At 36.3% G+C, this 14,761-nt stretch overlaps 1 protein-coding gene across 2 annotated transcripts; it reads right to left on the bottom strand.

The window, feature by feature from the left end:
- Nucleotides 1-1,362: 1,362 nt before the first annotated feature.
- On the bottom strand, nt 1,363-9,936 carry bsdc1 (BSD domain containing 1). Of its 2 annotated transcripts, XM_079635622.1 has the most exons (11): nt 9,680-9,936; nt 8,570-8,627; nt 7,962-8,078; nt 7,637-7,804; nt 7,371-7,425; nt 6,701-6,816; nt 6,524-6,592; nt 5,311-5,395; nt 4,730-5,149; nt 2,864-2,967; nt 1,363-1,908 (listed from the first exon to the last, which is right to left on the bottom strand). In XM_079635622.1, exons 1-11 carry the CDS (start codon nt 9,688-9,690, stop codon nt 1,876-1,878), a joined length of 1,236 nt encoding a protein of 411 aa, XP_079491748.1. In that variant the 5' UTR covers nt 9,691-9,936; the 3' UTR covers nt 1,363-1,875. The 2 variants fall into 2 exon arrangements, with proteins under 2 accessions (XP_079491748.1, XP_079491747.1); XM_079635621.1 differs by lacking the exon at nt 9,680-9,936 and having other exon boundaries at nt 8,570-8,659.
- Nucleotides 9,937-14,761: the final 4,825 nt, after the last annotated feature.

The following is a 14,761-nucleotide window of genomic DNA, read 5'->3' on the forward strand; positions in this document are numbered from 1 at the left end:
TTAATCAGATCAGTAAAATACCTCACCTGTTGAGTAATACACACGTCTTCGTGTCACTTTTACAGCATTTCAAATCCCTCAATTGTCTTCATCTCCAAAAAAGCCAAGCCAACGTTGATTCTGGGTTTATTACGAGCTCTGTCGCGTTGTCTTCTTGTCAGCACTCTCTTCTGTTTTTGTTTTTAAACGGGTGATTTCTCAGAGGTCGGAGATTTATCTTGTTCTGTCAATCTTTCTCGCTCGTTGTGACAACTAAACCTATGCCACTCACACACCATAAACTCGTCAAAGTCGCTGGAGAAATTGGTCCTTTATTTTCGCATATGACCAGACATGCACGAGCGAGTGACGTATGTGCAAAATTTCCCGCGAAAACCATCCCGACAAGTCTAAAATATAACAACTAATAGGCAAACAATAGTAATAAATCTCTTATGTTTTCTTTAAACAAACATTTAGTAAAAAAAAAAAAAAAAAAATTCTTTCTTTCATAAACACTAAAGGAGATTTTGAAAAATGTACTGGTTGTTTTTTCCATGCAATTACAATTAATGGAGACTGGAGCAGTCAAGCTCCAAAACAGCATCCAAAATCATAATAGAAGAAGTATAATAAAAGTAGTGCATATGAGTTGTGTGCTATATGCCAAGTATTCTAACATGTGCAATATAAACAGCTATTAAAACAAATCACCAATTTGCATGATATTGCTTTTAATGGTGATGTTCATTGGAAAAATAGAGGACAATATAATAGTAAAAAGTATTGACAGTTTGAGACCCGTTTTCAAATAATGCCAGCAGATTATAATTGAAGTAAAGGTCTAGAGAAACACTGTAGAGAAGCAGCATGCAAGATATTCTAATGATAGTCAGTCTGGAGGTTGTATTCACCGAAAGATGAGCCTCACCTTAAAACTAGATGCCTAAAATATTGGCCTGCAGTTTAAACATATATTGACACAGTGTTTTTGAAGTGACAAATAAACGAGAACACAAAATATCCTTAAATTAGTAAACCGTGTAACCCATGACCATCTGGATGAAATTCTGAGCACAGATATATCACATTTACTATTTCAGGCTATAATTATGAGAAGATGAAGACAAGGACGGGAAGATAAAGTGGACATCACAGGAAACAACAGGTGCATTTAGTGAAATAGTAACTTTTTTTTTGTAACTTTTGCATGACATTTTTTTCATTCCACACCAAACAGTAAAACAAGGCCATAGAGCATCCGCAGAATGAATGAAGCATCTCTCCATTTCCATTCTCAATGCTAGAATAACTTGCATACGATTAAAGGTGTTAGTATTTCAAGAAAAGCTAACTTAAAAAAAATGAAGCCAGAGACCTATATGCCAGAAAAAAAGAAACATAAATATATTTTTTAATGTGAAAGATTATTTTCTAATCCTATAAGAATGATGAACAGCTTAATGGATTACAGCTAATCAGGAGCCCTGGCAATTAATTAGCATTCTCCCACTGAAATCTCCAAAGAAGAAGAACATTAATGTACATATACGGCAGGTACAAATGGCAATGCGAGATGACCTCTCCTCATTAGCCGACGCGTGCTTTCTCTCAACTGTCTTAGTGTTTCACCGCAGGTCATTTTTAGGAGAGCCAGAGCAAAAACAGATCACCCCTTCACCAGCTCTGGTTAGAGAACACACTTCAGATGACCGCTTGGTGGACAAGTGTATAACTAGCATGTTAATTTCATTCGCAGGAGGAGACCCGCTCAGCGGACTGGTGAAATGAGCAGGTGTGACTGTAGACTAGGAGTTAAATACATTAAGCATGGTTCACTTTGGGTACAGCAACGTCTCGTGTCGATTTCGGACCAGAATTCCCTCCACCAGATTCTCACTCCCAGTTCTCCCAGTCTGCATCTTCCAACTGGTGAAGAGATTAAAATAATGAAAACCAAATGTATAAACATTCATCTCAGTGAACATCACAAATGGATCGCGAAAACCATAAATGTTTTGTTATCGGATCACTTAGAAAACATTCGGAGGGAGTCAGATATGCACATGACCTGGACTGTGTAAATGCTCATCTATCCTAATGTCACATGTCAAGGACTTAAGCCCTAAAGCAAGAACTTCGAACTGCCCATACATACACATGCACAAGAGACCTAGTATATGTGAAACAAATAATTAGCCTTGGGTAAAGGCATCTACCAAACCACACATCTGGAGTTCGACTACAACAACCCTCAGTATTCCACTCAAAGTGTTATGTTTCCGATGAAGCTAAAATAAGTTCATTAGGAAGAAACAAGCTAGAAAAATGTGATGTTCAACAAATTAAAAAAGATAAAACTACTGCGCTCAACTGTTTTTGGGTGTGTAGATCTGTAGAAAAATCATTGCTTTCAAATTAAAAATGTGATGTTTTTAAACTTGGCCCGTCCAGTCACGGTCAGAAAATAAAATAGATATTATGCCGTATTAGGAGTGGGCGATATGACCAGAATCTTATTTCACAATACGCAAAATCTTACTTCACAATGTCAGAAATTTTACTTCACAATAACGATATATATCACAATCTAGTTTTTTTGTTTGTTATAAAAAACAAAGCAAATTACAAACAAACGAAAATATAAATTAAACAAAAGTAATAAAACAAAAGTGTCAATAGTGCTGTTCTATGCGTATATATATCTACATACCGCAATATACACGATATAGCAAAATATTTGATACCGTCGCCACAATAAATACCGCCATACCACCCAGCCCTATTCTTTATAATTCTGTATTATTATTCTGTATTGCTCCTAAACACGGTATAAGGGTCTTTGTCATTTCTAGTTTATCGTTAACCATCATAAAGAACAAACCTCTTCTGTTGCGTCTATTTTCGACAAAGCCATCTGAACCTCCTCCTCCGTCATATCCAGATCAAAATCCTTCTCCCAGTCTTCACTCACATCTGTACTCGAACCTACATGTGTAAATACACACCGTGCAAACATTACATCAGCAATCAAGACAAGATTTTAAGATCTCTTATGCTCACTGCATTTACTTGATCAAAAATACAGTAAAAACTTAATGTTTCAGAATATTCCTAATTTAATATAATTGTCATCTATGTCAATATATTATAAAATATAATTTATTCCTGTGATCAAAGCTGAATTTTCAGCATCATTACTGTCTTCAGTGTCACATGATCCTTCAGAAATCATTATAATATGCTGATTTGATGCTCAAGAAACATTTCTGATTATTATTTTTAAAGGAGAACTCCGGTCAATTTTAACATTGAGCTCAATTTTTAGTATATTTGGATTGCTGTCAATACAGAGAACAACGACAAAAATCGGTGTTGCCTACACTGTGTTATCCTATTTTTAAAATTTGCACCCTATTGACTTGAATGGGGCAAGTTTTAAACTTAACCAGTTCTTAGTCTTATCATCCTTGATGTGTCATTACAAGTGCCCAGTCATGTTGCTGGATTCCTTCAGAGTGAACACGAGTGAATCTGACTGCAGTAGATGTGAAAGATATGAATAAAAATGATGTTATATCAGCCAGCGCACATACCTGTATTTAGTTCCTGTTTTCGGTCGAAGTCCAAAGTAGTCGATTGTCGAGTTCACGCGCATAGGTTTAGTTACTATGATCACGCGCGTGAACTCGACAATCGACTACTTTGGACTTCCACCGAAAACAGGAACTAAATACAGGTATTTGCACTGGCTGAATTAACATCATTTTTATTCATATCTTAGTGAGATATGCAGTCAGATTCACTCGTGTTCACTCTGAAGGAATCACTCAACATGGCTGCGCACTTGTATGACACATCAAGGATGATAAGAGAAATAAAAGCAGGTTTAAAACTTGCCCCATTCAAGTCAATAGGGTGCAAATTTTAAAAATAGGATAACACAGTGTAGGCAACACCGATTTTTGTCGTTGTTCTCTGTATTGACAGCACTCCAAATTTACTAAAAATTGAGCTCAATGTTAAAATTGACCGGAGTTCTCCTTTAATGTTGAAAACAGTTAATATTATTGTGGAAATGGTGATCAATTTTTTTCATGATTCTTTGTCAAATAAAACAGTGTTTGTTTGAAATAGAAATCTTTTGTAACATTATAAATGTCTTTACAGTCATTTTATCTGATGTATCCTTGCTGAATAGAATACTATTCATTTCTTTTCTTTTTTTACATACTGACAAAAATGTGTAACGGTAGTGTATGTTAAAACGTTGCTATGCTGGATGTTTTAATGTTAAACACATTAGGTTAAAAAACATTTTGCACAAATTACCATTTTTGAGTTAGCCATTACTTGTCAATACAAGATCTTGACCAAAAATCTACACACCTCTTGATGAAAATAACATCACAACATTATTTCTATCAAGAGGTGCATCAATATTTGGTCAAGATCTTGTATTGTCAATGCAAGAGTCCAGCACTGTGTAAAGTCTCCTCCAGCACATCCCAAAGTCTCTCAATGAATGTAAGGTCTGGACTCAGAGGAGCATCAGTTCATGTGTGGAAATGATTCTTCATGATCACAACCATTCTTTCACAATCTGAGCCTGATGGATCTTAACATTGTCATCCTGGAATATGACCATGATGTGTTTTGTGTGTGTACAGATGGTATATAGCAAACAACATAATTGTATTTATTTATTGATCTATATAGTTAGTACAAATTATTGTGTGGGCTTCCTCACCTTTTTTGCCATTATTGGAGGGTGTGGATTTGCCGCTGTCCGAGTTGAGCTCAAACACTCGGAGGTCTTGAGCCATATCCTCTCTGGCGGGCTCTTCACGCTGCGCGGGTCGCTCCTCCGGGACCGTCTCCTGTAGACTGGCCTCTGAGAGTTTCTGAGAGACCTCATCATCCGCGGGCGACAGCTGCGTGACTCTGATGGTGACAGAGTCCGCTTGGTTCTCGATCTGGGTGGGGAAACTGACGCTGTCACTGCTTACGGAGGGGGTGACGTCAGATGCTACGTTGCTGGAGGTAACCACCACTTGAGGAGGTGAGGAGCTTTCAGGGGTCTCTATCAGCGTCACCGCAGGGACACGTGCCTCTTCCACAGGGGGTGTGAAATCTAAGCGAGATGAAGACGCGGCCCCAAGAAACTCACCTGCGGAGAGAGAGAGAAAATATGCTGATGAAGGAACACAAATGCTCTGTTCAAAAACCTAATGAGCTTCCTAGCAAGTCGATGGACAGCAAGGCAGCTCACACAGTTTAGGTTTAGCTAGTCAATATTTTTGACACTTTCCCATAAAAATTCAGTCAAACCTTCTTCATCCTCTTCCTCCCATCCAAGACTCTCAGAAGTCTTGCGCTCTGCTCTCTGCTTCAACGCTACCCTCCTAGCCTCTTCCTACAAACACACACACACATTTTATGATATATAAAATGTTTTTGTGCAATTATTGTAGTATAGTCATGTTAAAGGGAGCTGTGCAAACCCTAAAGTAGCAACTATATTCAATGATTAACATTGCTTTTTAAAAAATGGTCATAACAGACAATAATAACACAATTAAAACAAAGGATATTAACATTTTAATGCTAGAGGATATAGACCCTGGCATGTTCTACTGACCAATTTTATTTAAAATTTTCATTTAAGTGAACTGTAAAGTGAAAGTAACAAACAGAAAATGTTTATCAATTTGATTTGATTCGTAATTATTTTCATTAAATGTGTTGTGAAATACAACTATGCTGGAATTAGATTGGGGATCTAGATTTGGTGGATTTTTACAACTGAAAATATGTAATTTGTATTAAGTTGTATTTGTAATGTTGAGCTGTATTTTGGTAAATAAATAAATCTTTAACAGACTAGGTCGTATTAAATCCTAAAATTAATGCATTGCGATGGATAGATGCATTTTTAGACCAATCAGAAGGGATTAGCAAACTTTTTAGAGGCCAAATGATGACTTAAAATTATTTTAACAAATTAAGTTTGTTTGCTTATTTATTTATGATTGATTAAATTTCGTATTAAAATAATCTATCTGCAATGCTAGAGAATAAAATTTGAAACTGCAATCCCATTACTTTTTAAAAAATCCCCACAACCATTGTTTTTATACAGTTCTTGAAACCTCTGTAATCACACAATTAACTGCAGTTGCTTAATTTCTCTCCCAGTTTGTGTTGATTAAAAAGGAAAATCTTTGTCATAATACGGGTGGCTTATTGTGTTGGACTTTTAATTAAACCAGTTGAGAACCACGTCTCTACACACACAGACTGCAAACCTATTGTAGACACACACTCTGATCAGCAGATGGCGCTACCATGTTAATCTTTAACTGACTGGCTGAGTCTTTGATAGCACACCCAAAACAAATATGAAACCTCAGCTAAGAAAGTGTTGTGCTGGTAAGTATCCAGTGACTCATACTGATGTAATCATGTTGTTTGAGTGTGTGAGCTGTGTGTGTTCAGATAAGCACATAATCCTGAATTCTCATCAGACACAGATCTGCTGTACCTGCTCCAACTGGAACACTTTATAGAAGTACCGCTGCCAGAACTCTGAATGAGCCACTGCTGCCGGCACCTGAAAAGATTAAAGTAACAAAAACAATGATATCTTGAATAACGTGCCCAGACAAAATCAGATGGTCAATAGGAATGTAAATTAAAGGAGGATGAAGCATGATCATACCATTTTAGTATAAAGAGCTCTTATGGCAGGACTGTTGACCAGCAGTTCAGAGATCTCTGCCTTCCTCTCTTCTAAAATGAAACTGGAGAGCCAGGCATCAAACTGTTGTGGAGGGCCTGGAAAGAAAAAATAATAATACATGGAATTAGGGCCGGGCATTGACACAAATTTCAATACATTTGTTTCACAAGCTTGCAGATTCAGATTCAGAATATTTTATTTAATGCCATGTCAGCATTCAAAGCTATTTTCATGGCAAAAATTGAATTACAAAAATACAAATATCATATAAATATAATAAAAACAAAACAAACAGCAAGTCCACAAGCTTGCAATATGATTTGATTCAATATTGATTAATTGGGGCCTATCAGAAACATCACTGTAATATTAACAGAATTTGAAAGCTGAGATTTGTTTCATATCAGAAGTAACAAAGCTTATTGTGTTTTATTGGATGGGAGGTGCTACAAAGTTTTGTTCATTGATCAACTGAAAACAGCATTGAAAGATTGATTCATGGGTTTTAAGAATCGATATCGGTTCTTCAAAATGAATGTGAATCGATTAAAATTGAGAAATTTATATTTTTAACCAAGCCCTACACACCAAACACTTGAACAACACGCATCCCTGCTTGAGGAATAGACGACACGAGGCAGAGACATACCGTCTGGCTCATTGCAGTATGTAGCGGGGTCAGCTTGAAGACTGTAGAGTCGAGCCTGAGAGGAAAACCAGTACATGTCAATCAAAACCATGGAATACTGACATACTCTATCAACAAGTTAATGAAAACATGACTCCATTTCGCAAGTGATTCAACAAATGATACGCATATATATTTGTCATGGCTATGTAACCTCAAGTAACCTCATCATGTGTCCCTTCACGCATACATAGTATATATATTTCTAAAGAGTGAATGTGGCTGACCTTGCCGCTGTCGTACACCTCTGTTGTGCCTGAAGGAGTGGCCACCAGCGTGATAACATCACAGTCTATGGTCATGTCTTGTGGAGGGGCCAAAGTGTCTGTGATCACACCCAGTATATTTGAAAGGCCCTTCTTCACCTTTTCCGTGGCCTCTGATGAACCTTCAACCTAAAAAGCAGCAGCTTAAAACCTATAATCTGTGGCTAGGGTTTACATCTACATCAACTAGCCTAACAAGATGTTATGTCTACTCTTAGCACTGAAGACCAAACACTATACAATTAACATTGTGTTGGTGTGATGTGATGTAAAATTGTTTGCTTACGGCCAGTTTGCTCTTAACAGCGTTCGCTGTCGCAACAATGGAGCATGTTGTGTCATGTTGGACCACGCTGGAGAATTCTGTCAGGTCTCGTTTGATAAACTCATACGCCTCAGCTGACTGTCGAGAAAGCAGAATATATATGAAATATTGAACAAGAAAACAAATGTAATATTTATGACAACTTTAAGATTTAAAACTAACTTTATCTACAACGGGGTCCAGAAATCTGGTTCCATATTAAATATCTGTTTTTTTTTTTTTATAAATTAAACCGTTTTAGATTTAAGACAGAACTAAGACAGAAATATCAATAAGAAATCATTTTTCTACACTAATAAAGCAAGAGGGGAGTGAATATAAGAAATGTATGCTGATTTTCAACAAATTCACTTATATTGTTCTACTGATAAAATAAACATTTTATTATATTAGAAAATAATTCAAAATAGAAGCATTCTCACTAGTGATTCAAAACGTTTAACACCGTTTGTAGCCATTGATCATCAGACATTGCTTTTCCAAAACACATCATTGAGAGATACATAAAACATTTCAGCATTATCCATATCATAAAGTCCCGCTGGATTACTGGTCTGGATTTATCTCACCTTGTCTTTGACGGTCTGGAAGCTCTGTGTCAACCAGCCTCCCCACCATCCTCCTTCCCTGAAATCATCAGACATGACTCAAATGATAAATAATCATCAGACATGTTACATTTGGGTACATCCTGGCATACAGTATCATTGAAACTCTGTAACCCTTAAAAATGGGCATGCATGTGTTGTAATTTAAGGAAGGATTTCACCATTATATGAGCACTGAACTGAGCTGGACGATGACATTACTGTTCTCTTAAGAGCAGCTGTGTAGATCATTTATAGATAAAACTTTTTACAACAAAAAAAATTAATCATTACTGAACTTAAGCTGGAATATGACGCTATTTTCTTCTAGATCTGCTTTCCCCCCCCTATTATCACTGTAAATCTGCTTGTATTTTACCATCTGTCTTGTAAAGTTCTATAGCTAGGCCTATAAATAAAGGTGATTTGACTCGTTTCTGTGTAGAAATATGCTCTGGTCAAGCTTAGGCACTTAAACTTCACTAATTAAACCTGATTATTTACACAATGGCAAGAAAATATGACTGGCGACCGAAGTACTGAGGTTATTTACAATTCTCCATAATGTTAACAGTAAAACTGAGATAAAAGAAAACTAACCAATGTAATTATAATTCTTTACAACAAAAATATTTAATCTTCGACATATTTGAGGTACAGTAAGTCCTGCATAGGATAGGAATGACTCATAATCGATCAATCATGTGTGTAAATATTCTAATCAATCTGGAACAATCTGCGACATACGTTCATTTCAATGTCTCTGGCCATTCGGTTACATCACTTTACTGCGATATACACGATCTATGTTTTTTTTATGTTTATATGTGATGGGTTTACAGGAATAATACAATAACAACGATGACTGTAACATGTATTTGTCTTTCATGACTCCGTGATATTTTTGTCAACAAACACGTCCGACTTCCTATTTCACATCCGCCAATAAAACTCATCATTTACATTAACATTTACATCTCTTTAATGCGGATATACACTCTTCAGAGTGGAATTACTGTTGCAAAATGCGAATATATTATTTATATCGTGCATTAAAATACAAAAGTGAACATTTGTCTGCAATAAACTCACCCGTCTGCCATCTTCAGCGCATGACGACATCCGTGTGAACTGAACTCTGACCTCACCAAAGCGTCAAAATAATATGAATAAACACCACACTAAACATATTGAAGATTATTTACTAACGATTTTAAGAGTGATATAAACCAGTTAATTGCGTTAAGAAAGTGAACGTGTGTTTGAATTAGTTTGTAAAAATATTTTCAAGTAAGACTGCGGCGTAAGGCAAGCGCAAAGGATCAAGATTTGTGATGAAACGCGAAAAACACCTGTCATTGCACTGAAGGCCTCTAGGGGCCGTCAAGAGCTACAATCACGCACTACAAGAGACTAATTGGTTTTGAATAGATAAATAAATAAATAAATAAATAAATAAATAAATAACGCTTAAAATATGTCTTGTATACATTTATACATACATACATACATACATACATATATATATATATATATATATATATATATATATATATATATATATATATATATATATATATATATATAACCTTATATAGCACTATTTTAAAAATGTATAAAATATTGCATCTGACTTTGTAGTGAATAGTTACATATAACTGTCTTCACTATAGTCATATACAATATTCTATACATTTTTTAAATAGTGATATATATATATATATATATATATATATATATATATATATATATATATATATATATATATATATATATATATATATTATAAATGTAAATATAACAACTTACAGCTCACAATGATTGGGAAATTAGTATGGGATAAATAATCAAAATGATTAACACGTGCAAGCACAATTATCAATGAACTTGATACATGTTGCAGATATGTTTTATCCATGCCTTTCAACTTGTGTGTGCAAAATTCAAAATTGAATAAATGTGTAACAATTTGTACAAATAGAAACAAATGTTTTCTTTTGTATTAGTGTATCATAATTTGCGCATGCAACAAAGAAGATGTGCATGTGTGGATCAGATGACACGCGTGCATTTATTGACGTCTTTTCTGAGTCGATTTCATTTGATTCATTTGGATTTCGAGAAAATTATGATACACTATAATACAAAAGAAAATATTTGTATTCACAAAAATTCCTCTATTTGTGCAAATTGCAACAAATTCATTCAATTTTGATTTTTGCACACGCAAGTTGCAACATGTATCAAGTAATTATGATTGCATGTGTTGAAAAGAGATGGTATTCATCCCTCCTGGGATGGTGCTGCTCTTCTCTCTAGTAATTTGGCTCATAGTCTTAGAGATAAAACATGACAATCTGGGCCTCAGGTCAGGAAGCAGACAGACTGGCTTAACCGACCGTCTGCTAGCGGCCTCACGTCACCAAGGTCAGATAAATCCCATCACATAGAGCCTCTTTCACCTAGATATCATCATATAGAGACTGTGTCTGTTCCCCGAACTTGGAAATCAAAAATGCGTTCAAACCCATTTAAAAATGGGTTAAAAAAGGTTAAAAATTTAATTGATCTTCAACAAATAAAAAACAGATATAATACAAATGAGCAAATGATAAAGCTTGGGTTGCTGAATATTCGATCTCTTACTTCAAAAGCGCTAATAGTTAATGATATGATTACAGATTATAACCTAGATGTGCTGTGTTTAACAGAAACCTGGCTAAAACCAAACGATTACATTGCTTTAAATGAGTCAACCCCACAAGATTACGGTTATAAACACGAACCTCGTCTGAAACGCAAAGGAGGAGGTGTTGCTGTAATTTATAGTAATATTTTCAAAACCACTAAGAAATCTAGTTGTAAATATAATTCTTTTGAAGTGTTGGTGCTTAATGTAAAAATATATAGTGCAAACGATAAATCACGTTTGAAAATTCTGCTGGCTACTGTATACAGGCCACCAGGGCACCATACAGACTTTATCAAAGAATTTGCGGACTATCTATCAGAATTAGTATTGGCTGCAGATAAAGTACTAATTGTTGGTGACTTTAATATACACATAGATAATGAAAAAGATGCATTGGGATTGGCATTTAAAGACATTATAAACTCAATTGGAGTTAGACAACACGTGTCAGGACCGACTCATTGTCGTAATCATACTCTAGATCTAATACTATCACATGGAATAGATGTTGATGCCGTTGAAATACTGCAACAGAGCGATGACATCTCAGATCACTATCTAGTCTCGTGTAAATTACATTTAGCCAAGGCTGCAAAGCCGACTCCGTGTTATAAATATGTTAGACCGATCACTTCTGCTACTAAAGATTGCTTTATCAATAATCTTCCTAATCAGTTTCATCATCTCAGCATCCCGGATAGCTTAGAAGAACTTGATATTGCAACAGAAACTTTTAACGCTCTCTTTTCCAGCACTTTAGACACAGTTGCTCCGCTGCGCTTAAAGAAGATTAAAGAACATAGTCCAACGCCGTGGCACAACGAGCACACTCAGGCCCTTAAGAGAGCAGCCAGAAAAATGGAGCGCAACTGGAAGAAAACAAAACTAGAGGTGTTTCGGATTTCATGGAAGGAGAGCTCGATTGCTTACAGAGAGGCTTTAAAAGCTGCTAGATCTGCTTATTTTTCAACCCTAGGCTATTAGAAGAAAATAAACATAATCCTAGGTATTTATTTGAAACAGTGGCTAAACTAACGAAAAAGAAAGCTTCAAGCCCAGAAGCTTCCAAGAAACACAGCAGTAATGACTTTATGAACTTCTTCACTTATAAGATCGGTAATATCAGGGACAAAATTATAACTATGCAACCGTCTAATACAGTATCGCATCAGGAAGTGCATTGTAGTCTCCCTGAGGGAAAATTTGATTCATTCATTGCTATAGGAGAGGAAGAATTTTGCAAACTCGTCAAATCATCTAAATCCACAACGTGCATGTTAGACCCTATACCGACTAAGCTGCTGAAAGAGATGCTTCCAGATGTCATAGATCCTCTTCTTAATATCATTAATTCATCTTTGTCTCTAGGATACGTACCAAAAACCTTTAAGCTAGCTATGATTAAACCGCTTGTTAAAAAACAGCAACTTGATCCTACAAAACTAGTTAATTACAGGCCGATCTCTAATCTGCCATTTCTGTCAAAGATATTAGAAAAAGCAGTATCCTCACAACTGTGTTCCTTTCTTGAAAGAAATGATATCTGCGAGGATTTTCAGTCCGGATTTAGACCGTACCATAGTACCGAGACAGCTCTCGTTAGAGTCACAAATGATTTGCTCTTATCATCCGATCGTGGTTGTATCTCTCTATTAGTATTACTAGATCTTAGTGCTGCATTTGACACCATTGACCACAACATCCTTTTAAATAGACTCGAACATTATGTTGGCATTAGTGGAATTGCACTAGCATGGTTTAAATCATACTTATCTGACCGTTATCAGTTTGTAGCAGTAAATGAAGAGATGTCTTATCAATCACAAGTTCAGTATGGCGTACCACAAGGCTCAGTACTAGGACCGCTGCTGTTCACTCTGTATATGCTACCATTAGGAGATATCATTAGGAAACATGGAATTAGCTTTCACTGTTATGCCGACGATACTCAGCTGTATATTTCTTCAAAACCTAACGAAACCTACCAATTCACAAAATTAACGGAATGCATAGCTGATATAAAAAATTGGATGACTAGTAATTTCCTACTACTAAATTCAGAAAAAACAGAGATTCTAATTATTGGACAAAAAACTTCCACACGTAATAACCTAGAGTACTGTCTAACACTTGATGGCTGCTCTGTTAAGTCTTCGTCGTCGGTTAGGAACCTGGGTATGCTCTTTGATACCAATCTTTCATTTGAAAGTCATGTGTCTAGTATCTGTAAAACCGCTTTCTTCCATCTTAAAAATATATCTAAATTACGTCATATGCTCTCAATGAATAATGCAGAACAATTAGTTCATGCGTTTATGACCTCAAGGCTAGATTATTGTAATGCTCTACTGGGTGGCTGCCCTGCACGCTTAATAAACAAACTACAGCTAGTTCAAAACGCAGCAGCTCGAGTTCTTACTAGAACCAGGAAGTATGACCATATTAGCCCTGTTCTGTCAACACTGCATTGGCTGCCTATTAAACATCGTATAAATTTTAAAATATTGCTGATCACTTACAAAGCACTAAATGGTTTAGCTCCGCAGTACTTGAGCGAGCTCTTAACGCATTATAGTCCTTCACGTCTACTGCGATCTCAAAATTCCGGCCAGTTAATAATACCTAGAATATCAAAATCGACTGCTGGCAGTAGATCCTTTTCCTATTTAGCACCAAAACTTTGGAACAGTCTTCCTACCATTGTCCGGGAAGCAGACACACTCTGTCAGTTCAAATCTAGACTAAAAACACATCTCTTCGGCCTAGCATACACATAACACATTATAGACTTATATAATTAGGCTGCATAGTTTAGAACAGCCGGGACCGGGAACACTTCCCGTAAATCCTGATGTACTTGGTACATCATAAGAAGGATGGCGTCTACGCTAATATTAGTCTCTCTGTCTATCCCGAGGTTTACTGCTGTCCACCGGAACCAGGCCGTATCCAGATCTGATGAAGGACCAGCGCCAGGACACGACGACGACGCCGCTGACCTGAAGTGTCAACCAGTCTCTCCTCCTCTCCACTCCGACTTCAACCAACCGGAACTGGACAAATACTCTGATTCATTCTGAACTTCATACACTGTTCACTCATTGGCCAGAGGAGAACTGGCCCCCGACTGAGCCTGGGTTCTCCCAAGGTTTTTTTCTCCATTCTGTCACCTGATGGAGTTTTGGTTCCTTGCCGCTGTTGCCTTACCTTCTGGCTTGCTTAGTTGGGGACATTTAATATTCAACAATATTATAGATCTGCCTTAAAGGTGGATGATGATGAAATTGTTTTTTTTTGTATTATTTTGATTTTATCACTGTGAAGCTGCTTTGATACAATCTGTATTGTAAAAAGCGCTATATAAATAAAGATGACTTGACTTGACTTGACTTGACTTAATCATTTTGATACTATATTCATCGCATAAATGTGGCCCTGATTGAACGTCCAGTGAGAAAAAATTTATATATGGGTGATTCCAT

Source organism: Phoxinus phoxinus, assembly GCF_949152265.1.
Source record: "Phoxinus phoxinus genome assembly, chromosome: 14".
NCBI classification, from domain to species: Eukaryota; Metazoa; Chordata; class Actinopteri; order Cypriniformes; family Leuciscidae; genus Phoxinus; species Phoxinus phoxinus.